General features: G+C 37.8%; 4 protein-coding genes across 5 annotated transcripts; 3 read left to right on the forward strand and 1 right to left on the reverse strand.

Annotated features, from left to right (window-relative positions):
- Positions 1 to 8792: 8792 nt before the first annotated feature.
- LOC142537463 (uncharacterized) lies at positions 8793 to 9413 on the reverse strand. The gene has a single exon (XM_075642973.1). It carries the CDS (start codon positions 9411 to 9413, stop codon positions 8793 to 8795), a length of 621 nt encoding a protein of 206 aa, XP_075499088.1.
- A 2373-nt stretch (positions 9414 to 11786) lies between these two features.
- LOC142537373 (uncharacterized) lies at positions 11787 to 14006 on the forward strand. The gene is made up of 5 exons (XM_075642909.1): positions 11787 to 12521; positions 12606 to 12724; positions 12811 to 12898; positions 13003 to 13445; positions 13536 to 14006. The coding sequence occupies exons 4-5, from the start codon at positions 13116 to 13118 to the stop codon at positions 13884 to 13886; spliced, it is 681 nt and encodes a 226-aa protein (XP_075499024.1). The 5' UTR covers positions 11787 to 12521; positions 12606 to 12724; positions 12811 to 12898; positions 13003 to 13115; the 3' UTR covers positions 13887 to 14006.
- A 4082-nt stretch (positions 14007 to 18088) lies between these two features.
- On the forward strand, positions 18089 to 22717 carry LOC142529624 (DNA repair protein recA homolog 2, mitochondrial). 2 transcript variants are annotated; one of them, XM_075635199.1, is made up of 8 exons: positions 18089 to 18343; positions 18537 to 18585; positions 18811 to 19031; positions 19416 to 19503; positions 20753 to 20925; positions 21473 to 21619; positions 21712 to 21846; positions 22042 to 22717. In XM_075635199.1, exons 1-8 carry the CDS (start codon positions 18251 to 18253, stop codon positions 22330 to 22332), a joined length of 1197 nt encoding a protein of 398 aa, XP_075491314.1. In that variant the 5' UTR covers positions 18089 to 18250; the 3' UTR covers positions 22333 to 22717. The 2 variants fall into 2 exon arrangements, with proteins under 2 accessions (XP_075491314.1, XP_075491323.1); XM_075635208.1 differs by lacking the exon at positions 18537 to 18585 and having other exon boundaries at positions 18090 to 18343.
- Positions 22718 to 26211: 3494 nt separating this feature from the next.
- Positions 26212 to 27535, forward strand: LOC142537464 (uncharacterized). Its single transcript, XM_075642974.1, has 2 exons — positions 26212 to 26427; positions 26480 to 27535. The coding sequence occupies exons 1-2, from the start codon at positions 26212 to 26214 to the stop codon at positions 27533 to 27535; spliced, it is 1272 nt and encodes a 423-aa protein (XP_075499089.1).
- The last annotated feature ends 362 nt before the right edge of the window (positions 27536 to 27897 follow it).

Genomic DNA, 27897 nt, shown 5'->3' on the forward strand with positions numbered 1-27897 from the left:
CATAAAAACACCGAATCTAAGGAAATGCAGGGTGGAAAATAACACATACTGTACCTTTGCGGCGCCGAAATTGGCGGGGCAATGGTAAGGTCCTTTGTGGAGTTTCCACCGGCGATTGCCAACAATAGATGAGAAACATGAAATTTGAGAAATCGAAGACGATATAGTTCTATTCTGAGAATTGAGATGGATGATTCTGTGTGCAGAATAGAACCGCAGAAGAACGAGGAAGCTGGTCAGCAGAAGACCCTCTAAATCACATTTAGCCCTACTGTTTTATTATTTTTGTTTCGCCCCTCTAATTACTTGCCTTGTACCATAAATCTTTGCCCCTTTTACCAATTCGACACCATCCCGTTCACACGTAAAGTTTGTTGAAGTTGTATTTGGATTTACTGATTTCAAATTCATATATTTTAAATTATAAAAATTTGTGTGAGATGGTTTCACGGATCGTATTTTGTGAGACGGATATCTTATTGTGATTTGTTTGATTACACTAGATGTCTTGATTCACGAACAAAAGCATCAATAACACAGCAAGTCGAGGCAGGGAAGATCCTTTCTCCGCAAGACGAAATTGTCCGTATAAAGTGCTATACGTTGCAGGCAATCGTCCCTAAGATACAACGACTTCAAGTCAAAACTTTGCAGCACTACAAAGTCTTGATAGCAGTGAACAATATATATGCAATAGCTTTCAAATGCCAAACGAAATTATGCAGCAAGATGGTATGATAATTAGAAGAAAATTGCAAGAACAAGTGTAGTGATTTTTCCAGCAATTTTCGAAAATGATGGGAGGGATTATTTATAGATGATCATTGGATGTGTAGAAGAGACATGTCTTTCCATATCAGATGCATTGAAGAGACACAATTCTAGTCAAGGGATACATTGGTTGGGCCAAAAACAGCCAAGAACAGATGCCATCATAGCCAAGGGACGCGCAATTTCCAGAATCAGCGCTGCGCGCGCAGCCGCGCGACTAACACGCGCGGCCGCGCGCAAGGTACTGACTTTGCGTGCTGCACGCACAGTAAGGCACGCGCGCCCGCACGAGAAGTTAAGCGGTCGCGCGCCCTGCATAGTAAGGCGCGCGCACTCGCGCGAGAAGTTGCGCGGCCGCGCACCCTGTTCTGTCCAACAGGCAACAGGCGCGCATATGCACGGGATGTGGCGCACCCGCGCGCGTATCTCTGTCCAAGTGCATCACTGAAAAAATTTATTCTTCAAGTAAATTTGATCCAAAAAGATTAATACTTGTCAAAGACCGTATCGCATCGCACCGAACCAGGCCGGGCCGGGCCGAGCGCGCGCGCGTGTGTTTCACCAAGACACAGCTTATTAGCGTCTTCCCTCTTCTAAAAACTTCTGGTACCCCTTGGGGCTCAAACCCTAACTCAAACTTAGAGTTTATAAGGAAGACCCAATTTGTCTCCTTTTGTGATGTGGGATAAGTCTCACTCACTTTTATTTTCAATACTCTTCTTAATTCATTTATACCAATATTCCCCTACATAAATGAAATTAGTGCATGTATGCATATTTACTTGAAAGCTCTTGTGAATTATTATTGCATTGGGATAGGTAGTTTTTGACTTTGAACCTTTCTTAGTAATATACTATAGGATTTACTAGTTGAGTAGTGACATGATGTCTTGAACTAGTCAACATTTTATGTAAACCAAGTCTACAGTATTTGCACAATAATAATTCTAACATATTCTTGTTCTCATGTTGTGTCCATTTCGGCCTTGGACCATATCTTATATTCATAAGCGTTTTTTATTGAAGCGGCCATTACTTCTCACTTATATAGGTGATCTCCTAACTATAGTATCCTGCCATACCCTACCTTTTAGGTATAGGAATCATTAAAAGAAAACTTAACCTCACCACATATTGCAGGTCTTTTCTACTTGGATTTTGTAGGAATGAGCCTATACTTATTCCAAGTACTCAACTAATATTTATAACTTAGTTGTCCCATTGAACCAAGGTCATGGGATCTCCACTTCACAAGGTTGGGTTACCGCTATAAATATTTTATTTTGTGGGTTTTAAGCTCATTCCTCTCAACAGTTTGTACATTTGATCTATATTTATTCCTTTAATAAACGGATCCGCTAGATTTTTCTTTGATTTTATATATTCAACAGAAATAACCCTATTTGAGATCAATTGTCTTATGGTATTATGTCTCCATCAAATGTGTCGAGACTTACCATTGTACATACTGCTTTGTGCTCTTCCTATTGCTGATTGACTATCACAATGAATGTTAATGGAAGGCTCTAGCTTATTCCAACAAGGAATATCTTCTAGGAAGTTTCTTAGCCATTCGGCTTCTTCCCCAGCTTTGTCTAATGCTATGAACTCGGATTCCATAGTGGATCGAGCTATACATGTTTGCTTAGATGATTTCCATGACACCGCTCCTCCACCTATTGTGAATACATATCCACTAGTGGTCTTGGAGTCTTTTGTGTCAGATATCCAATTAGCATCACAGTATCCTTCTAAAACTACAGGATATTTTGAATATATCAAACCATAGTTCAATGTATATTTCAAATATCCAAGCACTCTTGTTAAGGCTTTCCAATGATCCTTATTTGGATTACTTGTGAACCTACTTAATTTGTTTATTGAATAAGCAAGATCTGGACGAGTACAATTAGTCAAGTACATTAGACTACCTATTATCCTTGAATATTCCAGTTGTGAGATGGGTTCTCCTCTATTCTTTGCTAAATGGGCGCCTAAATCTATAGGTGTTCTAGCAGGACGACTGTTTAAGGTACTGAATCTTTCAAGCACCTTTTCAAAGTAGTGAGTTTGTGATAATATAATTCCTTCAGGTATTCTAGAGATTTTAATCCCTAATATAATATCACATAACCCCAAGTCTTTCATTTCAAAATATTTTTTCAACATTTTCTTTGTGTTTATAATCAACTCATGATTACTTCCCATAATCAACATGTCGTCTACATAAAGGAATACAATATCATAAGCATTTGCATTACCTTTAATATAAACGCATTTATCACACTCGTTGATTTTGAAGCCATTTGACTTCATTGTAGTGTCAAATTTTTCATGTCATTGCTTATGTGCTTGTTTGAGTCCGTATGGTGACTTGACAAGTTTACACACCTCCTTTTCTTGTCCGGGTACAACAAAACCCTCGGGTTGTTCCATGTATATTTCTTCTTCCAGTTCTCCATTCAAGAAGGCTGTCTTTACATACATTTGGTGAATCTCAAGGTTATGCAATGCATCAATAGCTATGAGAACTTGAATGGATGTAATCATAATGACCGGAGAGTATGTGTCAAAGAAGTCATATCCTTCCTTTTATTTAAACCCTTTAGCTACCAATCGTGCTTTGTATTTATCTATAGATCCATCTTCTTTGTATTTCCTTTTAAGGATCCACTTGCATCCTAAAGGCTTACATCCCGGAGGGAGATCAGTCAACTCCCATGTATGATTATGCATGATGGAATCTATTTCATTATTTATTGCTTCTTTCCAGAAAGGTGCTTCTGGATTGGATAGAGCTTCTTGAATAGTTCTAGGTTCATTATCTAACATGTAAGTCAGAAATTCAGGATCAAAGGACTTTTCAACTCTAGCTCTCTTACCACGTCTTGGTTCTTCATTGATTTCTTTAGAATCAATAGTAGATTCATAAGATCGTTTAATGGAACCTTCTTTTTTTTCCTTACAAGGAAAGTTGTTTTCAAAGAATATTGCATTCCTTGATTCCATAATTGTTCCTTCATTAATATCAGAAATCGTTGACTTATGCACTAAAAACCTATATGCACTACTATTATATGCATATCCAATAAAAATGCAGTCAACAGTTTTGGGTCCAATTTTAACTTGTTTTGACTTGGGTATTTCTAATTTAGCCAAACACCCCCACACTTTTAGGTATTTGTAATATGGTTTGCGACCCTTCCATAACTCATATGGAGTTTCATCTTTCCCTTTGTGTGGTATTTTATTAAGAATGTGGTTTGCAGATAATATTGCTTCCTCCCACAGGTTTTGAGGTAAGCCAGAATTTATTAACAACGCGTTCATCATCTCTTTAAGAGTAGGATTTTTACATTCTGCAACTCCATTTGATTGAGGTGAGTATGGTGTCGTAGTTTGATGAATTATGCCAGAGTTAGTGCAAAATTCTTCAAATGGTGCGACATACTCTCCACCTCTATCACTTCGAATCATTTTGATCGTTGTACTCAATTGATTATCAACCTCATTCTTATAATTTTTGAAAGCTTCTATAGCTTCATCCTTACTTTTCAATAGATAGACGTAACAAAACCTTGTGCAATCATCAATGAAAGTTATGAAATACTTTTTCCCACCTTGAGTTGGACAAATTTTAAATCACATACGTCAGTGTGAATTAATTCAAGTGGTTTAGTGTTTCTTGTCACAGAATGGAATGGAGTTTTGGCCATCTTTGCTTCAACACAAATCTCACACTTTTCTCGTGGATTTCTTTTAAATGCAGGTAATACATTTAAGTTTGCAAGTCTTTGTAATGTGTTAAAGTTAACATGTCCTAATCTTTCATGCCACAAATTAGAACTTTCAAACAATTAAACAGAATCATTAACTTTATTCTTCGCCTCATGGCGGTAAACATTCATTACATTCATTTTAAAGAGATCATTATCTTGGTACCCTTTGCCTACAAATACACCATTCTTAGTTAGGACAAACTTGTCCGATTCAAACACAAGTTTAAAGCCAGCTTTACTCAACAACGATCCAGAAACTAAGTTCTTTCGAATGTCTGGGACATGCAGTACATTCAACAATGTTATCTCTTTGCCGGAAGTCATTTTCAACACCACTTTGCCAATTCCTACGACCTCAGACATCGTAGAGTTTCCCATAAACAATTTCCTATCACTTACAGTAGTGTAGGATGAGAACATTTTGTAACGCCCCGAAAATTTAAAGGTCCACGCAAACCACATGCATGCAATTATTAAATTCTTTTGTATTTTAATTAATTGTTTTAATTGCATGAGTTAATTATGTTGTGCATATTTGCATGTTTAAAATATATTCTTCTACACGATTGCATTAAAAGGTATTTTTTTAAAAGGTTATTCGAGTGACGATCGAGGAACGGGGACCGAGAGCTGAAAAATGTAAAATGTTTTTATTAAATGATTATTTTTAATTATTTAAAATATGGGTGATGCTTTTTATTATTTTTGAAAATAAGGGATTTTGAGGTGATTTTATACGCCGGGACGTAATTTTTATCGGTGTTGGATTTTCAACAAAATACGAACGTTATGGCAACTCGGCTATTAAATTCACAAACTTAATTTTACTAAAACTATTTTAATATTTTAATTAAATCCTAATTAAGACTAATGGGCCTAAATTGTTGGCTTAATAGGCCTAGAGCCTTGTTAGTGATTAATTAGTATTTAAATATGTTAAAACCCTCCCCAAACCCCACATTCTACACGCCTCCAATTCTGAAAAATCTCCTCACCATCACACGGCACACAACTCACACTTTGGGAAGGAATTTTCGTGAGGTTCAAGGAGAGTTCAAGCCAAGGTCTTGCTCCGTTCTTCGACGTCGTCAACGTATAATCGTGCGTTTAAAACGCAAAGGCACGCCATATTCTCCTTTTACTCATCATCACACCATAGTAATTGTTTATGCATAATTTTTAAAGAAAAACATAGCACACAAGTTGAATTTTCGTAACTACATGCCTATGTGTTCCAAACTTGTGTTTTTTATTTCCAAAATCATGTTTTATATGTGTAAAAGGGGCTGCCATGATTAGGAAAGGGTTAAGGATGTTTTTACATGTTTTAGAGAGTCCTTAATCACCCCAATACGCTGCAAACGTGAAGAGAAATAAGCTGGAACCGTAGGCCAAAGAAAAGGGGTAAGGAACGTGAGTTTGTTGGGTTGTGCAAAGCCAAGGGGTTCGATCACTATGCATGGGGTCTTGGGGCTCGACCAGGTCAGGGTGTTGGGTCCTAAGGGACATGGTTCAGGGTCAGGAATGGTCCTAGCATGGCTAGGACCCCTCGCGCGCAGCACTGGAGGAGTCCCATGAAAAAGGGACTCCTCGCGCGATCTGTGCAAGGGGCAGCAGCGCGGTTCAGGGGCTCGCTGCTGGGGCTTGGGTGAGTTAGGTAGGTCCTATAGGGTCTAAGGAAGATGGTTAAGGTCTGGGCAGGGGCTGGTGCGGCCTGGCTGTTTGCTGGTCGAGAAAGAACATGATGAAAGCATGGACAGCAGGTTATACGAGGATGCTGCTGTGTTCTTCAGTTGGGGGCTGCTCGCGTCCAGGGGTTTGGTTCGGCCTGGGCGTGGTCTAGTCGTGGTCTAGGGAAGGTTAGGGTCAGGTTGGGTCAAGTGTTTAACAGCTGGTAGTGTCCTAGAAGGAGGAGGAGTCCTATTGTGCCAAAACACTACACATGTACACATGCATGTAAATTGGGTGAGTTTCCAGCAAGCTTTTGGTCGGGCCAGGGGTTGTTTTTCGGGCTGGGCTTGGACAGTAGGGTCCCTAGATGGGTTGGCTAGGTTTTGGTTCAAGGCGGCTCGGGTGTGGCTCGAGAAAATTAGGAGATGGCTCGGTGTGTTCGATAAGGTGTCAAAAACGAAAATAATAAAGCTAAAATTAAAACCAAGGGTCCACGGGGGTGGATCATGACTTGGAAGGGTAGAATAAATATTAAAAATGTTATGTTAAAAATTTGGGACCAAAATAATGAGTTTTGGATTTATTCGGGATTTAATCGACACACGAAACGCTAATTAACGAGTTAACTGAAACGCCTAGTTTTATGCTTTATAAAATTATGAAAAATTAGGTTTAAGCTTAAATAATTATTATAAGTCTAATTTTTTAATTTGGGAATTTTATATTAAGGTTTGGTTTAAATCAGGATTAAAACGCATTAATACGTCACATTTAAAGATTAATTTAAAAGTCCTCGATTTAAGCTAAATAAAAATATGAGAAAATTCATGTAAGCTTAAATAATTATTTGGGACATGTTAGAGTCAAGAAATCAAGGAAAAAGTCAAAATCATAAATTGTCGAGTCCAGGGGTAAAACGGTCTTTTTACACCTAAAAATTAGTAAAGATCATGGCAGTGTCCTGAATGTTGTTTTATGTGCTAATATGATTATTTTCAATGATTATGGATGTTTATGAGATTTTATATGTTAAAACGATTATTTTAAATGTTTATGGAATTTTATATGTTTAAGGATTTTTATGTCAAAATGTTTATTTAAAATGTTCATGATTTAACATATCAATATGTTTTTTTAAATGCTTCGATGTTAATATGATTATTTTAAATGTTCATGGGTATTTATATGTTAAAATGTTATTTTTAAAATGTATATGGATTTTTTTGATTTAACGTGGACATTTAAAAGACATGTTGCATGCTTGGTTTAAAAGAAAAATGTTATATGCATGTTTAAATTTTTTAAAGTGATGAGAATATGAAACGTTGAAGGAAGTGAAGTAATTGTGACTAATACGATGATATGTTGGAAATTTCGTGAGGGTTATGGTCCCAGTGGGAGCACGACGATCGTGTTTCCTTGGATACGGACATGTAGATGTATACGATGATATGTTAATACGTAAGGCCAAAGCCCAGTTGATCGGTGAGAGTGTTGCTGGTGTCCCCGCCGCCCAGTATTGTGGTTACATGTAGATGGATCCATCGCCCAACACGTAGACGTAGACGTAGATGAACACGAAAGTCACAATTAACGATCTGAATTCAACGAAAGTAAAAAGGAATACGTATATGTTGATGATAATATGAATATGAATATGTTGAGGATGATATGATTAAGTTTACGAAAATGTTTTTATGCATCATGAAAATGTTTACGAAAATGTTTAAGTTTAAGTTTATGCATCTTCATGAAAAAGATATTTTAAGTACAAGTATTTTTCACTGTTATATGTAAACTGTATTACGTATTACTCGTTATCAAGAATATGACGTGTTGAGTCTTTAAACTCACTAGGTGTGATTGATGCAGGTGATTATGATAATGTTAATGGAGGTCTTGATGGTTGATCTGACTGGACTGAAGGTGCACATAACCCGAGGACCGACGCTAGTTTTCCGCACAAGTTATGATTTATGATTTTAAGTTATGTTAAAGATATTTTTACGACGTTTTATTATGAGTGGTTTTTGAGAGGTTATAGTATGTGCTATACTTTTCAAATGTTAGTTGGTTGATTTATTTTAAAATGATGTCAAAAATATTTTGTGCTTATGTATGCAATTCGGCCGATGCTATGTGAGGTTTTAAAAAAAAAATTCTAGCACGTTTTAAGGAAACGAATAAGCAGACATTTCACATTTCCTTTTCAGCACATATGTGGCTAGTGGACCCGGTATCTACCCACCATTCTCTTGGATTATCCACCAAGTTGGTTTCAAAAACAACGGCAGATAGATCAAGTTGTGATAGGTCTATTGGTACATTCCTATCTTCGATGACATTGGCTTGCCTTAGTTTCTGATTTTTGTTGTCTTTCCTTGGAAGACGACAGTCCTTGGCCATATGATTTGGTTTGCCACAATTGTAGCAAGTTCCTTTGAACTTCTTGGCATGCCCTCGTTTCTTCTCATTTGTAGGGCTTTTTCTCTTGTGACTGGTGCTAGATTCTGTCAAATTTGCCTTGGCCTCGGCCTCCATCGTTCTTTTGTGGGTTCTGGCTTCAGAAGTTCAGCTATCTTCCTCAATGTGAAGCCTCACAATTAGATCTTCAAGTTTCAACTCCTTGCGCTTGTGCTTAAGGTAGTTCTTGAAGTCTTTCCACATCGGAGACAATTTTTCAATGATAGCCGCCACTTGGAATGGTTCATTGATGTCCATTCCCTCTGCCAACAAATCATGATTAATAATTTGAATTTCTTGTACCTGATTTATTACAGATTTGTTGTCCACCATTTTGAAATCCAGGAATTTTCCAACAACGAACTTTTTAACTCCTGCATCCTCTGTCTTGTACTTTTTCTCCAGCGAATCCCACAGATCCTTGGCAGTCTTGACAGAGTAGTAGACACTATAAAGCGTGTCATCTAGTCCGTTTAGAATGTAGTTGCGGCATAGAAAATCATTGTGGTTCCATGCATCAACAGCAGATCTTCGTTGGGAGTCATTATCGTCCGCAGCAATGACAGGGGAATCTTCTTTAAGGAATCGAGATAGGCTTAGTGTTGTGAGGTAGAAGAGCATCTTCTGCTGCCACCGTTTGAAGTCGGCACCAGACAACTTTGGAGGCTTTTCTCCATGAGCGGGAGTAGCAGGGGCAGTAGGCACATGAATGAGTGATCTGGACGACATTTTCAGAATAAGTAATCAAACAAAAGAATGTAAATTTTGTCTTGCAATTGGGATTTGTTTGATTACACTGGATGTCTTGATTCACGAAAAAAAGCAGCAATAACACAGCAAGTCGAGGCAAGGAAGATCCTTTCTCCGCAAGATGAAATTGCTCGTATAAAGTGCTATACGTTGCAGGCAATCGTCCCTAAGATACAACGACTTCAAGTCAAAACTTTGCAGCACTACAAAGCCTTGATAGCAGCAAAATATATATATGCAATAGCTTACAAATGCCAAACGAAATTATGCAGCAAGATGGTATGATAATTAACAGAAAATTGCAAGAACAAGTGTAGTGATTTTTCCAGCAATTTTCGAAAATGATGGGAGGGATTATTTATAGATGATCATTGGATGTGTAGAAGAGACATGTCTTTCCAGATCAGATGCATTGAAGAGACACATATCTAGTCAAGGGATACATTGGTTGGGCCAAAAACAGCCAAGAACAGATGCCATCATAGCGCACACAGTAAGGCGGGCGCCCTCACGCGAGAAGTTACGCGGCCGCGCGCCTTGTTCTGTCCAACAGGCAACAGGCGCGCATCCGCGCGGGATATGGCGCACCCGTGCGCGTACCTCTGTCCAAGTGCATCACTGAAAAAATTTATTCTCCAAATAAATTTGATCTAAAAAGATTAATACTTGTCAAAGACCGCATCGCATCGCACCGAACCGGGCCGGGCCTGGCCGAGCCGAGCCGAGCGCGCGCGTGTTTCACCAAGACACAGCTTATTAGCGTCTTCCCCCTGCTAAAAATTTCTGGTACCCCTTGGGGCCCAAACCCCTAACTCAAACTTAGAGTTTATAAGGAAGACCCAATTTGTCTCCTTTTGTGATGTGGGATAAGTCCCACTCACTTTTCTTTTCAATACTCTTCTTAATTCATTTATACCAACAATTAATTGGGTCATTCATGAAAAATATTATTTTTTATCCTAAGAATATTATTTTTTATTATGAATATCTGTAGGGTTGACCTGTCTCACAGATAAAGATTCGTGAGATCGTATCACAAGAGACCTACTCATTTTAAATATATTCAAATGTATTTTTGTATTTTTAAAGAAAAACCATAAACTTCAAATTCATCATTTTAATATTTAGATAGTTTCTCATATTGATTAAAATATATTTCAAGTTAACTAAATAATGAAGTCATTTGAAATTCACTTTACTTTGTATAATTAATGTGTAAACAAGTAATATATGAATTTAATATATCATCTATTGTTTCATTGTCAACTATAAAACTATAATCGAATTTTATAGATTTAAAATTTATTTTTTCAAATGGAACTTAAAACAATTTTATATTTAAATATATTTTTATGAACTTATTTATATTTAATCTTAACGTCGGTATATGCTTTAGAGGGTTTTTTTCAAAAATAATATATGAGCACTTCCCTTTTCAAAGCGAGCTTCCCTTACGAGCACTTCCCTTTCAATCACCGAGCACGTCTCATTCCCGCACCGGTCTTCAGAATTGTCCCTTTATTCGTTATCGCAAATCTTCGACATTTTTTTCAGAATTTTAAGAGGTAACGTTATTATTTTTGCTTATTATATTTATTATTGTTCGCTGTTGTAATGTAATAAAAATAACATATTTTTTGTTGTCCCGTATATTTTAAACTTCTCAATTTGAGGTCGATATGTTTAAGCATATAAAACTTGTTAAATATTGATTAGTAAACTGTTACTCGGTAGAAACAATCCAATATCAAACCATCCAATATCAAACCATCGTAAATTCCAATAGAAACATTATTCAATCTATTTGAACTCAGGTGCCAAAACTTGGATTACGAACTGAATTTTATTGATGCTGTTTGTGCCGGACAATAAAATGCAAAATTACTAACATAGGTTCCTTAGTAAATAAACAAACTAGATCACTCTTGAAAAAGATAAAAGTGATTACATAGAGTTCTTTACTACCGTATTTAAAACTTAAAAAGGATAAGTGGAAAATAATACAATAATTATAATATTAACTATATTATTGGAATTAGAATATTTATAGTTATTCTTATTACTCTTGTATTTATTATAATTATATATTACTATATTAATTAAAAATAATATAATTATTTACAGTATTTATTTTATTACGTATTATGAAGTATTATTTATTTTTAAAAGAAATTAGTTTATTTACAGTATTTAGTTTTATTATCAATTTATCATGAACATATACGTTGTATTTTTTATAGCCGAAAAGTACAAATAAATTTCGGTTACTATAAAATATGTAGTTACTTTTTGTTGATATAAAATAGAATATTTGTTAACTAATGATTTTTTGTTTGCAAGATGGCTGAAAATATGGATAATGTGTTGTATTTGCGGGGTAAACACATATCAAATAATATCAACGCTGATAATATTGATGCACTAATTCCGCCGCGCCGGTCTGATAAATGTCTTTGGAGATTGCTTAATGCTGGGATTCACCTCCGTGTCCGCCTATGTCTAGCACGCATGAGCTTCTATGGTGTCATTCAGTGTGGTCCTATTAAAAATTATGATAATCATTTGCTTACAACCATTGTTGAGAGATGGCGTCGTGAGACACACACATTTCACCTTACAGTTGGCGAGGCAACAATCACCCTACAGGACGTTGCCCTTATTTGGGGGTTGAATATTGATGGCATGCCCATCACTGGTGTAGATACCGTGTACAACAAACATATTTTACAACAACGCTGCGTAACTTGGCTGGGTTTTACACCTACATCTTCTCATATTAAAGGTGCACATCTTTATCTGACCGCTTTGCTAGACCATTGCCTAAATAATATGATTAATTATCAAAGCACTGAAGAGGACGTGACACAATATTCCCGTTGTGTTGCATTAATGATCATTGGTGGCTGTATGTTTCCCGACTCGGAAGGTGCTGCCGTGAAACTTATGTATTTGCAGTTTCTTGAGGACCTAGAAATGGTGAATACGTTTAGCTGGGGTTCTGCTGTGTTGGCATATCTTTATAAAGAGCTGTGCGACACATCAATGGGATTAAAGATCGATTTGTGTGGGCCTGTTCAGATATTGTAGGTATTTTTACACTTCTACGGTCATTATATTTGTTGTACTTAATTTTTCTTATGATTTGACAATTTTTGTTGTATGTTATTGCAGATTTGGGTATGGTCTAGAACTACTCTTCTTTGCCCTGATAGAGCGCAACAAGTATCTATTTAAGAAGATCAGGCTGCAGATGTGCTTCAGGGTCTACCATTCCCACCATACGGCGCACGGTACTAATAAGAATTAATTAACATTTATTATAATTATTTTGTTATGTACTTTTAATGATTATATTGTGTACTTTTGTAAATTGCAGGTGGAGACGCGGATTCTCTTGGACACACACGGCCCATCATTCGGTCCGTATAATGAGAGATATGCTTGACAAGATGGTAGAAGGGCAGGTAGATATATAAATTAGTTGTTTAAAGTTTGAAATTTTTTAAAAATTCAGTCTGAATTTTATATTATCAACTTGCTAATAATTTTTTTATTTTATTTACTTCAGTTTCTATGGACAGTTTATGATATGGAGTCCACGGAGGTCGCTAGAATTCTTGATGGAAACAGAATTCATCTTGTCGGTCGGCATGTGCATTGATCAATTTTCATATAGTTGAGATGCATAGACCAGAGCGGTGTCTCCAACAATTTGGAATGCGTCAGGGTATCCCGCCACCTTCTACTAACTTCGATAATTTTCATAAATTGACGCGACAAGGCCGGAACAACTGTGATTGGACGACATATCACAAAGATTTTGTAGAAATGTGGAATGACATATATAATTTTGTGATTGGTGGGGATTATGTCATTCCTGGTACGCCCGACATCACAGTGGACTATGTTGGTTGGTATCATCGAATTTCACAAATATTTCTCCCGTCGCCAGGGGTACCTTCAAACATCATGGGCTACCATCCTGTTGATGCAAACTACCGACAATTTATCGTAAGACATGTTCAATTTATCTACATATGTACATTATTTTAATTTATTGTATTAAATATAGGTTACATAACATATGCATCTTTGTCACAGATATGCCCAGCTCATGTGCAATCTCCACCGATGTGGACACGAAATGAGTTTGAACCTGGACCATCATCTTCAAATATGGCATACACTACTCCGCCTGTGGTTTCAAGCTTTCCATCGTATGACTCTGGTTACTACACTCCATTTGCCGGTAGTTTTACACAATTTTTACAAAGTGACTTTCGACCGGGTATGAATGAGAGTCGCCCTACATTTAACACGTCGCCCATGCCATTTCAACAAAGACAGAAGGGTATGAGGTTGGTGGGAACATTGCCGATACCAGTACATCTGCAGCCCAAACAAGTACGCATGGACATGCTGAAAAGATGTAAGGTCATGGACGGAGAGTGATTAGAAGACCACCATGTGGCACTGGGGGGCATCGTTACCATCAGCATTAACTATTTATTTAGAGATGCACAATTACTTACGTTGTATTGTTGCATGTTTTTCAATTTTTTTATTTTCATTTGAAGTTGTTGCTGCAACATTTTTATTTGAATAGTGTATACAAATTATTATTGATTTTTTAAAAGTGTGGAATGTAGTGATTGTGATTTATTATTCTTTGACTAATAAATTTACAAATAAAGTTATAGTAATGAAAAAACATAAGTATAATTACTAAATCAAGTCAAAAAAGTCAACACGCTTGATATTAAAACATCTTTATAACAATACAACACCGAATACAATTTATTTACTACTTCTATTAAAATGTAAATTATGCGTCACAAACATAGGTATTTGGCACCATAACTCGATCTTGTCACCTGCACCTACATGCAATGGACAAAAATTATTAATAAATATAAATATTAAATTTCAATACACAATTTTGTAATTACATTAATCACTTCACATGTTATGAAGTAAAAATAAGGTACAATACGTTATTGTAGATCTTTTACCTCCCATGTTGTCTCTCCCTCGATGATGGTTGATCCATCTCGTTTCTTATGCATGTCCTGCGATCTCTACCAGCCTGCCTCTTTTGTCGACGAACAGTATTGTGTTGTAATTGGAATGTAGGTTCATCCCAATATTGTTCATCATGAATATGGTAGAATCTTCCATCGTATGTGTTCACGTATTCGCTTAGTGTAAACCATGGTCGTACAAGTTGTGCTGGATTTAAACCAAACCATTTTGATGCACATATAACATGTGAACAAGGAATTTCAAATATTGTAAATTTACCACATGTGCAATCACGCGTAGAAATGTTGATAGCTTGTATGTGATGTTGACGACCTGGTCTTCCTTCTGTCGCGACGAATGCTGTTTTATCCCTTTGGTCAAATCTTACTATTCAATGTTCAATTGAATTTTTCGACCACATATCAAATTTAGAGTATGCATAGTCGGTCCATGGTTGGTTTTTTTCCAGCATCTTATCACTTCGCGCTCGCCGTTGAATGAAATAGTGCACGCATCGCTGTAAGGTCAGCTCCACTATTGCAGTTATAGTGCACACATCGTTGTAAGAGACAGCTCCACTCGCCGTCGAAAACCATCTTTACATGGTTTGAAGGCCCAAAATACAAAGTTCAAAATTTTATGTGGATGGTCATACGGTCGAAGATGCTTCCATTCTACAATGGTTCCTGGATTGTACATCGACAAAGCTCCCATATATTTAGGAAGCAAAGTTACAGAGCTTTCCCATGTGCCATAGATTACCTCCACCGCGCGTTTCAAACTCTGTCATGCCTTAGCATACGATATATCATACTCATATTTTTCTTTAATACTTTCTCGCACATATTTGATCTCTTACGCAGGATCACAATGCACGATTCCCAAAAGTGTACTGGCTATCATGTTTACGTCAAGGTTGTGGTGATCTATACCAACTTGGGTAGACATGCATGTGTGATCATCACCATATTTTGTGATCATGAAGTAGCCTATATTTTTTTTCAACGATGCTCGAAGTCCCCATCCACAATTGCCACATTCGGACCAGTTCTTGCATTTGACCTTCCAAATTGTCGGAGAACTTTGGACAACGATATATTCACGTCTCAAAACCCGAACAGAAAAATCCTTCACTGAAGCTATTAAATCATTTTTGTTCTTGAAAACCATTTTTACACCGAGCTCTGGCCTTTCATGATTGTAAAAATTTGTTCGTAATGCAGCAAAAATGCCAAATGAATCTGGAATTTGTACGTCATAGACTTCATTGAAAAATTGGGGAATTTCACGTAAATGTTGCTCCGGTGCAATAAGAATGTTCTCTGTCAATGTTGCTCCAGACATTAACACACGCGCCGATGTCCCTTCATTTGCATTAACAACATGATGATCATCTTCTCCGTCACCTCATGTAGCATACAAATCATCATCGCTATTCATGACATGATGCGAACTGTTCCCAAATAAATCATCTTGCTCAGGCATGTGTTCTGTAATTGGGGCGGGAATATTTGAATCCACAATAGAACTATCAAAATGTCTAACATTTGTCATATTTTCCTCATCAGCCCATGAATTTAAATCCAATTGGCATGTTCTACTAGAACCTCATGCGACATCAACTCCTGATGGACCATTGATATGATGATCCCAACCCCCTGAAGTAAAATCCCATTCTCGTGTTGTATTCATCCCCCATGCACAATCTTCTTCATTGTGAGCCGTGACATGGTGATCCCAAGGACCAGTGTCGATCCCAGAGTATGTATGAGCTGATTGTTCATCGATGTGATACATAGAAGGTTTCGCTTCATTCAAACCTATTGTTCCCAAACCTTGCGTTATTACTGGCATTACTGCATCAAAATCGTAATCACTTACGTTCTGTAACACTGGCGATTAATCAACATACAAGTACATGCAATCCAGTGTCGGCAACTCAAACATAAATTGTAGACTATCATCATCCGTGATATAGACATGTTCTTCAATGTAACGAGCCAACGAGCTATAACAATATTTCGTTGACAACTTGATGGAGAATTTTGATGGGTCGATCTCCAGCTTGCGATGCACATAATTCACCAATTGAGAAAATGTAGTAGACCGAGAGATTTTAATGGGCCTTGTCGCGGGGATACTATATCCAACCCTACCATCTTCAATAATGACATAACCACCTACGTAAAGTAAGGCTCTCACGGTATCCATGTCTACACCAAAAACTATTACATAATTTATACAATCATAACAAAATTTAATTATTAGTTTCTTACACATATATTAAAAAATATATTTTATATTAGATAAAATTTCAAGAATCAGTTACAAGATTATTATTATTAAAATATATATTTTCAAATCAATTTAATTAAAATTTATATTTAATAATACCAATGTTTGATTTATAATAATAAAAAAATTGTTATGACTTATATTAAAAATTTATATTTTTAAACAGATGTAATTAGAATTTTCAAATATATTAATTTCTTATACTAACAATTTTAACAATTAAGAGTATAAATAAATTAAAAAAAACATAATAAACATAAACAAATGAAAAATTTACAAAATAAATTTATATTTTTCAAAATTGTTTTACTACATACAAAATTTTTGTTACCTTAAAACTTAATTTATATACTAAAATAAAAAGTTTTAGTAAATTAATTCAAAATATATCATTGAATAAAAATATACTAGTATCAAAATATATCATTGAATAAAAATATATTAGTAATTCTACAAAATAATTAATATTAAAAATATAACAAAATTATAAAAAACAGTATAATGCAACCAAAAAAAATTATAATTTCATTAATACAACATAAATAATACAATTAAAATATAAGAAATTATTGAAATTACCTTTTGAAATGTGGTTGTACGGAATTTGTAATTAAATCAGCTACCGGAGTTTAATATTTGCAATAAATTACAAACATTATCATAAATAATATACAAAAAAAATTCAATATAGTAAGAAAAAACTGAGATTCGACTTAGACTCGGCACAATTCTCCCAAATTCTGTTAATCAGCACAATTCTCCCAAATCAAATTCTGAATTACTGAGACTCGACGCAATTCTCTAAAATTCTGATATTCGACAGAAAACTATCAAATCAAATTAAGAATTCCGAAAATCACACAATCGACGCAATTTATAAGAGGAGGAGAATCACAGATTCTTTATAACTAACAAAAAAATACCACAGAGTGAAGAAAAAAAAGATGCGCAAGAAGAATGCCGAAAAATTGAGCTGAAGCATTGATGTGAATTCGCCAAATACTCGGTGCAATTTATAGGCAGGAAATTGTGTCACGGATTCTTAGAATCCGGGACAGTATGCCACGGATTCATTTGAATCCGTGACACAATTAACTTTTTTTTTTCAAAAAATTATGAATCCGGAATTTGAAACTCCGGATTGTAATATTTTCACAGTGTTTTAAAATCTGCAATATTTTAATATATACTATTTAAAAATATATTATTTTTAAAAAAAACCCATGCTTTAGATTGAATATTTTGTTCTCTACAATTATTTTAATGGTTATGAACCTAATATGAATTGTTTTATTATTTTCCTTTTAACTTTTCGAAAGGACGAAGTCGTTCACGTTTTCAATACGTCGTGATGATAACGCGATTTTGACTCACCCTCCCTCTTCCCTAATTGTACAGTGGAAATGGCGCCACCAAAGAATTTGTAATATGCAATACGTCCAAGAAAAACCCTAATTTTCAGCATTTTCTGCGGTTTATACGCGTAGCAGAAAGGATCCATGGTCTCTTTTGCTCCTAAATTCGTTAAATCTCTTCTACAGCGTTCCTTTTTGACCTGTCGCACCTCCACGTCGGTTTTCTCCGAATCCCAGGTATTTTGTGCTTGTAAGGGTGCTGTAAAAAGTTATTTATGGTTTCATTATCGGTTCTTTACTTAGAAATGCTTTAGTTTTGGAATTGCTTTCAATTTTAGTGGAGTTTGGTTGGCTACATGGTTGAAAATGACAGCCTTTCTTTTAATTGTCTGTTTTCTACTTTTAGTAGTAACTTTTCAATATTTTTCAGAATGAATTTCTCTGGAGAAGAATGCACTGCATTTATGCATTGCCATCCGGTAAAGATTATATTTTTTTTCTCTCTTATTTTCCGTTGTTGCTTGTAGCCTGTTTTCCTTTTTACATAATTGTGTGAGATAAGATTACTTCGTATGATATCATCTAATTTGCTCTACTTTTTGAACTTTTCCTCTGTTGTTTGTTGGGGATTTTCGTTTCCTATTGATCACAGTGCCTTACTTGGTTCATTTGTCGTATATTATTATTATTTTTTATGACCTCAGCTGAAGTTTCAGAGTGTGAATATGATGATCATATTCTTAGTGATGACAAAGCAATGGAGAAAGATACCGCATTGCGTGTGGCTCTAACAAAACTTGCAGGGGATTTTGGTAAAGAGTCAATGCTCTCATTGCAACGGTTTTTTCGCTCTAGGCGTGCCCCTGTGATATCCACGGGTTCATTAAGGCTGGATCAGGCACTTGGCACTGGTGGATTGCCTAAGGTTTGCATCTAGATAGATGTTCTGTATGAATGGTATCTGGTATTGTCCATTTTCTTTGTACATGAATTTATTGGTGTCAATTAGGGGTTACTTTCACTGACGCTTGAGCACTCATTTAGTTATGTCTGCCATAAGCATTTATGCATGATCAGGCCTGTGCCAAGCCTAGTCATATGTTTATTTTTTGCATGAGGATTGTCTTCATTTTAATTAGCTTAGGTCTTTTAGGTTTTTTTTCCATGTGAATGTTTTGAATAGGTTATTTTTCTGTATATTGGCAACACCTTCTTGTCCTGATATAGTTATGAAAGCACCTTTTTTTACAATGTTTTGCTTCAAATTGGAATCTGAAAGTTGATAGCTGATCCTGATTGCTTTAATCAGGGAAGAATGGTTGAAATTTACGGGCAAGAAGCTTCGGGAAAGACAACGCTAGCACTTCATGTTATCAAGGAGGCTCAAAAGCTTGGAGGTTTGTTTTGATCTATGTTTTTTTGGCAATGAGACGCCTGAGATTTTAAATGCTGAGAAAAAAAATATCCATGAAAGGTACCCTTGTTAAAAGTGAACTGATTGTCAAGCTTGTAGAATATTTTATAGGTTCTTCAGTATGTCAGCCGACATGTTTTCCATTTCTTTGAGCTCTCATGCATTTTAGTCGGTCCAAGCTGCTGGACTTTTCACACTCGAACATCGTTGCAACAATTTTTTTTTTGGCAATTCATTCACAATTTGATATGTAATTGTGTAGTTTATGTGGATTATAGCAATGGGTAAGTTGGTAAACTTGAACACGTGTACACGTGTGAGAGATTCTCCAACAAAGAAATTATGATAGGTCGTAGGAAAGTCTAAGGGTATGCACAATGACCTCTAAAATGGTCAGTGTTCCTGCTATAATAGGAAGCTAAAACTACCAGATCAAATTTTATATCGCTGATCAACCTTGGTCTAAGAAGATGTAAATGCCAACGGGGTACAGAAGGGAAAGAAAGAGAAATAAATTAGTAGTCTCACCTATTCTAGCATAGGTGGAAAATTATATGATTAGTTTTTGGCATGTCATGTGCTGCCTTACTGACGTATACATTATACATTTTAAAACTAATGTAAATTAGAGGAAAAATGAGAATAAATGGATCTTTGCAAAATCCTTGTACATAATAACACGTTATGTGTTCCGTTCGAAAAGTTCCAATTATGCATGATGCAATGAGTTACTGCCAGTATCTTTGGTTAATTTAAAGTGCCCATGTCTTCTTCCACTTCTTACATTCTCTCCATATTATTATGATTATTATTTTTCATTGTATTCCCTCTGTGTTTCAAATACCTAGCTCCTTCGCTTTATATCAACCTATGACAAATAGACCTATACAAAGACTAGAGTTTAGCATTTACAGATCTCTTTTGTTATCATGTTATTCGTATTATTGCCTTACAAAACAGATTGAATGCTGTTGAATTTAGAAAATGTTCAAGATCCATATTGGGGCAGTGAAATAAAGGAACAGTGTTATAGGAAGTTTTATTAGTGAACTGAGCTTAAGTGGATTAAGAGATTATGTGGATTAAGCCATTTAAGTAAAGCCTGTCTAAGCCTGCCTTAGACAGTGATCCACACACATCCGATCCATAGCTTATGTACCCGGTCTGTCGTATATGCAGTAGCTTCAGATCGATATTCATATTATACTTGATTCATTCTTCTCTTCCGACAGGTTACTGTGCATATCTGGATGTGGAGAACGCATTGAACCCTTTGCTTGCAGAATCAATTGGTGTAAATACGGACAAGCTTCTCATTTCACAGCCAGATTCAGCTGAAAATTTGCTAAGTGTAGTCGATACATTGACAAAGAGCGGATCGGTTGATGTAATTGTGGTTGATAGTGTATGCGCCTATCTTTCTTTTTTTATTTTATCTGCACGCAATTTAACCCTTTGATTCTTGTTAACTCAACGAATGGATGCCCACTCATGTTCATCACAGGTTTCATTGAATTGTTGATGTTATTGCAGGTAATTTGTTATTTATTGGTGTTTTTGGCCCTTTATCTATAAAACCAGAGTAAGCCGTTTCATTGAAAAGCTAAATAAACAGAAGTTAATAAAAATGTTTGTCCCAAGGCGACTGATTCTACTTTGATTTTTTTTAGTTATTATTTCTATTTTTCGCGTTTCTTGTTTGGCATCTGTTCTCTCATTAGGCTAGCAGATTGATGGATTCCCTGTGCTTCACAAGCCGATGTATGGAAATTTTTGTCAAAACTTTTGTGTAAACGTCCTTGTTAGACTGATTCTTATATTACCCTTTTGGCGAGTTTTGCAAGTGATGACTGTTTCTTCCATGATAAAAATGTCTTCTCTTGAATTATCTCTTCATATTAATCCAACTTCTTTTGTCCTTTACTTTGTATTTATCTGCACAACTTCCACAGGTAGCTGCTCTTGTTCCTCAATGCGAAATCGATGCTTTGTCATTGGGTTCCTCCAGAGACCTACAATCAAAAATCATGACCCAGGCACTACGCAAAATACATTATTCTCTATGCAATTCAAGCACTCTCATTATTTTTATAAATCAGGTAATTGCTTGTTGCTAAAACACACTAACTGATTCTTTTATTTCTATACCGAACAGGTGGCATTAGTAATTACTGTTCTTTTGTCCTTGTAGATTAGAAACAATTTGAAATTAGGTGCAGGCTCGGTTCTTGCAGATGAAGTTACCTCTGGTGGAAATGCGTTGAAATTTTATGCTGCTGTACGGATGCGAATTAGCAGAAAAAGATTACTCAAGATTGAGGATAAGGTCAGTCTCGTGAGTAGCAAACTCACGAATTATGAAGATGCCAATGCCTTGAGAACCCCACACCCCCCCCCCCCCCCCCAACACCCACACACACGCACAACCAGTCAGTTTTGTGCTATGCCTTGACATATGTGGTTACTACATTTTTGCAAATCATCTGTTTTTTCTATCATTCTTATACTTCTACTTTTCCAGGCTGCTGGTCTTGGGATATGTGTGCAAGTGGTTAAAAATAAGCTAGCACCTTCAAACGCAAAAGCTGAATTAACCTTACAGTTTGGGAAAGGCATCTGCTGCAAATCGGAGGTCTTAGACTTGGCCTGTGAACATGGTGTAATTGTTAAAGAAGGGAGCAACTACTTCATGAAAGGAAAAATTTTTCATAGTAAAGAGGAAGCTTTAAGATTTCTAAATGTCAATGATGGTGCCTTGGATGACATCGTTACAACCTTAAGATGCCATTTGTTTGAGACACGCACTATTTGAGGATATATTTTATGAAGAATCTCCACTTGAAGGCTCAAAACGATGGGGACATTGTTCTTGAGCAGTTCTTGCAGCGGCATCCTTATAATATCTTGGCGAAATATGCTTTGATTCGGAATTCTGAGAGGGTGGATGTTACACCATTGCAAATGATTATATTGAGGCTTGAGTCGACTATTTGGCGGTTTAGTTGACTAGAAAGTATCATGTACATCTATGCTAGAGAATCTGTTTAGTGGTCCATCAGGTTAATTTTGAACTTGATCTGTTATGAAGAAGGTGGTGGATTTAATTTGTTTGTAGGCCTTTCATTTCGTACGTTGTAACATAATTGTAACAGGACATTTCTTTATTTTTTAGGCCAAAACTTTGGTTTATCAGTAGATGTTTACCAGCAATCTATTTGTCCAGGGAAGGGGCTTTGTAGCAATTTCTTATGGTCGCTTAGGGGTGTGATAAACTTATAATACGGCACAACGGGTGCATGTAAAACAGTAAAAGCATACGTCATGGGTTAATTTGTAATTTTTAAGAATACATTATAGACTAATTTGTAATTTAAAAGTATTATCAATGACTTTTTTTTATTTATAAATAATTAAATATATAAAGAAAATGAGATTGTAATTTAGGTCGTAGAGAAAGACAAATTTTGCTTTTCCTAATATAATTTATACTAGTGTCTTGTATATTTTATTTATTTATTTATTATACACACGCTCAAACTTTAAGGTAATCATACAAAATTTTGCTTTATTTTAGTTATTGATGTTTATGATTTTATTTTTATTGGTATGTGATACCTCATGGATGAGGCTCATTAGAGTTAGGCCCAAACCAGATTTGGGACCTCTGGCCCATTTCCAACCAAGGTGGAAGGCCCATCACGAGCCCAGGTATTCTCGTATAAATATCAGGTTTGAGTGTTCAATTCATTTATTCACTATATTGTTTTTCAGTAGTATCATTAGTTGTTCTCCTCTTATATCTCCAGTCTCTGACTTGAGCATCGGAGGGGCTACGCTAGAACACCCTCCCGGCCCCTTCTAACGGTCTTTTCGTGATTTAAGGCTTAGAACTCATTCGAAGCCTGCGTTGGGACTAGCGTCATCTGCTGGAATCGGACCCTAAATTTTCAGTTAATATCACTTGGCGCCGTATGTGGGAAAACTTGAGTTGAGATGTAGAGATGGTAGGCCGGAGAGGGAACATAAGAACTAATTCAGTGTCGTCATGTCCTCGTTGAGACCCGAGCAGCCTCTTCTTGAGGAGACGAGACGTGAACAACCTCCTCCCGAGAACCGGAAAACCTCGTCCTGAAACGAGCGCCGAACAGCTTCGTCCCGATGAGAATGTGGGGAACTTGACTCTGGAACAATTGGGCCAGTTCATTACCAGGATAGTAGACGAAGTCATGAAGAGGAACCAAGAGTCTATATTTGTTGAAGGACAAGCCACTCACTAGGAGCGAGAGGAGAATGTTGAGGGCCATCAGAGCAGGGTTGAAAAGACGTGACCCCTCCCAAGTGAGGAGAATCCAGAGATGGGAGAAATGTGGAGGGAGATACGGATGTTGAGGCAGAAATTGGGAACAGATCTGCAGCGACCCAAAAAGAAAGTCCTTTTTCCCTCGCCATTTTGGAAGAAGGGCTTCCTCCAATTTTTCGACAATCAAATATGGGAGAATACAATAGACATATCGATCCAGAAGAACATTTGAGGAGGTTCGAGAACGCAGCTCTGTTGCACCAGTGTTCAGATGGAGTCAAGTGTAGGGTGTTTCTGGGCACGTTGGTGAGGTCAGCCCAGCAATAGTTTAACACCTTGTGGCCCAACTCCATACGATCTTTCAAGGTTTTTTCCGCTGCTTTCTTGCACAAATTCGCTAGTAGCAAAAGACACCAAAATAATTATTTGAGTTTGTTTGTGATGAAGCAGCAAGAAACTAAAACTCTGCGAGAATTTGTTCAGCGCTTCAACAATGCGGCGCTAGAGATAACACCGGTTACCCCTGACATCATGATAACTTCTTTTACCCAAGGTCTGGGAGGAGGGGAATTTTTCAAATTGCTAGTCAAGAAACCTCCATCGAACTATGATGACCTGTTAGCTCGGGCGGAGAAATATGTAAATCTGGAAGATGCCCAACTGTACAAAAGGATGGAGCAGCGACCCGGGGGAAGTAGGGTGGAGGAGCAGAGAGAGGAGGTAGGAAGAGATGTGCGGGTGAGAGAAAGGAGGATAAAGTTAGAGGTAGAGGAAAATTATCATCTCATGTTGCTCTGAATAGGGGCCGTGACAAGGTGATGGAGGTGAGAGAATCAGAAGGAAGGTGGGAGAAATCGCAGAGAACTGAGAGCGGTGTTAGGATGCCTCCAGTAGACAGACAAGAAGGGTCCTCATCTGGGAGTCAACCGAGATCTCGCCCATATCCTAGGCGAGGTCGAGGCCCTCCTTGGATCAATCAGAGGGTTGGAGAGCAGAGAAGAGAAGGGCGCAGTAAAGATGTTCCTCGAGATCCTGTCGATCCAAGGAGGAGAATGGATGAAGATAACCACCCTATGAGAGGAATGATTCATATGATCTCGGGGGTGCTACTGATGGAGACTCCGAGTGAGCTCGGAAGGCACACGGGAGAAGGTTGAAGAGTTTTGAAATATCCAGGGATGCAAACTTACAGCAAGATCCCTTCATCAGCTTCTAGCCGGAAGACCTTCGAGGCATCGTGGCTCCACATAACGATGTTGTGGTGACGGCCACCATTGCCAATTACGATGTGGCAAGAATCTTTATTGATAATGAGAGCTTTGTAAATATCTTGTTCAAGAGCACGTTGGATCAGATGAAGGTGAAAGGATTTGAGTTTGATCCGGTCTCCAGCCCGCTGTATGGGTTCGTAGGACAAGACATCCCACCGCTGGGTCAAATTTTTCTTCCCCTATCCTTGGGGACTGACCCTCGGCTGGTAACAAAGATGATAACATTTACCATTGTGGACACCCCATCGGCATATAATGGGATTTTGGGACGGCCAACCCTAAAAGATTTCAGAGCGGTAACTTCTACATATCAACAAAAGACATATCATCAGAAGCTGAAGTTTTCTGTAGGAAAAGGGGTTGGAGTCTTGTGCGAGGACCAGAAAGTCGCACGTCGGTGTTATGAAAGAATAGTGAAGGAAGAGGAAAAGAGAGCGCGTGTGGAGGTCAATATGATTAGAATGGGAAGAAGCGGTTGCCCTTGGTGAGGAAGGGGGTTCAGGAGGTGATGGACGAAGAGCCGAAGATCATAGTGTTGGGGTCCGAAAAGAAAACGCTCAGAATAGCCTTTGACCTTGACCCAAGTGTCAGGGAAGAACTCATTACTTGTTTATATGCTAATCTCAGCATGTTCGCTTGGTCAGCCCAAGAGCTCACAGGAACGACCCTGGATGTGGCAGAGCATCGGTTGAACATATTGCCGAATGCTCGTCTAGTAAAACAGAATAAAAGACATGGTTTTTCCCCAAGGACCCAAAGATGTGCAACAGCTGACATGGAGGATTGCAGCGCTGCAGCGGTTTATCTCGAGGTCCGCTCACAGAAGCCTACCCTTCTTCCGAGTTTTGCATAAGGCGAAGAAATTTGAGTGGGATCCGGATTGCGAGAAGGCTATTGAGGAGTTGAAAAAGTACCTTGCTGAGCTCCCTGTCTTGGCCAAACCGTCAGCGGGTGAACCTTTGTTGGTATATTTATCTGCCACCGAAGAAGCTGTAAGTTCGGTTCTTTTCAAACAAGAGGGATCAACTCAACAGTCAGTCTATTATATTTAACATGCACAAAGGGGTAGATATAAGATACTCCGGGATTGGAGAAGTTGGCTTTGGCTTTGGCTTTGGTAATGACGGCGAGGTGCTTGAGACCGTACTTCTTATCTCATCCAGTTGTGATACTTACCAACAGCCCGTTGGGCAGGATCTTGACTCATTCAGACATGTCCGGCCGCGTGGTTAAATGGACCACTGAGCTGGGGGAGTACGATATCCATTATGAACCAAGAACAGCTATCAAGGCACAAGACTTGGCCGATTTTCTGGCTAAACCGTGCATCAAGAAAGTGAGGATCCCTGGAAGGTGTATGTGGATGGTTCTTCTTCGAATGATGGAAGTGGGATGGGGTAGTATTGATTTCGTCAGCTGGAGATGAAGTAAAGTTAGCTATAAGATTGGACTTTCGAGCGTCCAACAACGAGGCAGAGTATGAGGCGATGTTGGCCGGATTACGGGCAACTGTGAATTTGGGAGCTACCCAAGTTCTTGTTTTTTCTGACTCACAGTTGGTAGCACAACATATGAAGGAGGTATATGATGTGAAAGATGAAAAACTTATCTATGCCCAAGAGGTGGACAAGGTTAGAGAGAATTTCACAGAGGTTGCGTTCGAGCAGATCCCCAGGAAAGAGAATGAAAAGACAGACATTCTAGCCAAAATGGCCGGAACAATGGGGAGTTCGAAGACTAGACATGTGGTATTTCAAGTCGAACTCGCCCCTCACACGAGTTCGCTTGCAGTCGAAAAGGAAGAAGAGGATTGGAGGACTGTGATAATTAGTTATTTGAAGGAGGGAAAACTTCCTGACGACCCTTGGGAAGCTCGTAAGTTGAAGATAAAGTGCTCACGTTATGTGGTAGTGGCAGAAGTGTTATATCGAAGATCCTTCACAGGCCTGCTCCTTCGATGCTTAAGTTACAAAGAGGCTGATTATGTGCTCCGAGATGTTCACGAGGGATGTTGCGGAAATCATTTAGGAGCTTATGTTTTGGCAAGGAAAGTGTTGCTTGCAGGTTATTGTTGGCCCTCGGTGCTGCATGAAGTCCAGAAGTTAGTGATGTCCTGTGACAGTTGTCAACGTCATGCTCGGTTGCATCACCAGCCAGCCGCATTGATGAAGACTATCATAGCCGCTTGTCCTTTTGATCAGTGTGGAATTGATATTGTTGGACCTTTCCCAATAGCTCCCGCCCAGGAGAAATATCTGTTGGTAGTAGTGAACTATTTTTCGAGATGTGTGGAAGCAGAGCCTTTGGCTAGGATCACTGAAAACGAGGTCTTAAAATTCTTGTGGAAGAATATAGTATGCAGATATAGGGTGCTTAGGAGACTGATATCCGGTAATGGAAGACAGTCCAAGGAGCTAAGATCCAAGTCCGGTGCAAAGAGATGAAGATCCAACAGGTCTTTACCTCCGTTGCTTAACCACAAAGTAATGGACATGTGGAGGTGACGAATCGAACGCTAGTGCAAGGTCTCAAGGTTCGACTTAGCAATGCTAAAGGCAATTGGGTGGATGAACTACCAAGTGTCTCGTGGGCGAATCGAACCACTCCAAGGGAAGGAAGTAAAGAAACTCATTACAATTTAGTCTATGCTGATGAGGCGGTGCTCCCGAACGAAATTGGGTTGGAACGCCGAAATTGGGTTGAAATCGGCGAGGGTGATGTTCTATGACGAAGATAATGATATGAGACAGGCCACTGACCTTGATCTGTTGGAAGAGAAGAGTAAGTCTGCGAGTATCATGGAAGC

Source organism: Primulina tabacum, chromosome 2 (assembly GCF_025594145.1).
Source record: "Primulina tabacum isolate GXHZ01 chromosome 2, ASM2559414v2, whole genome shotgun sequence".
NCBI classification, from domain to species: Eukaryota; Viridiplantae; Streptophyta; class Magnoliopsida; order Lamiales; family Gesneriaceae; genus Primulina; species Primulina tabacum.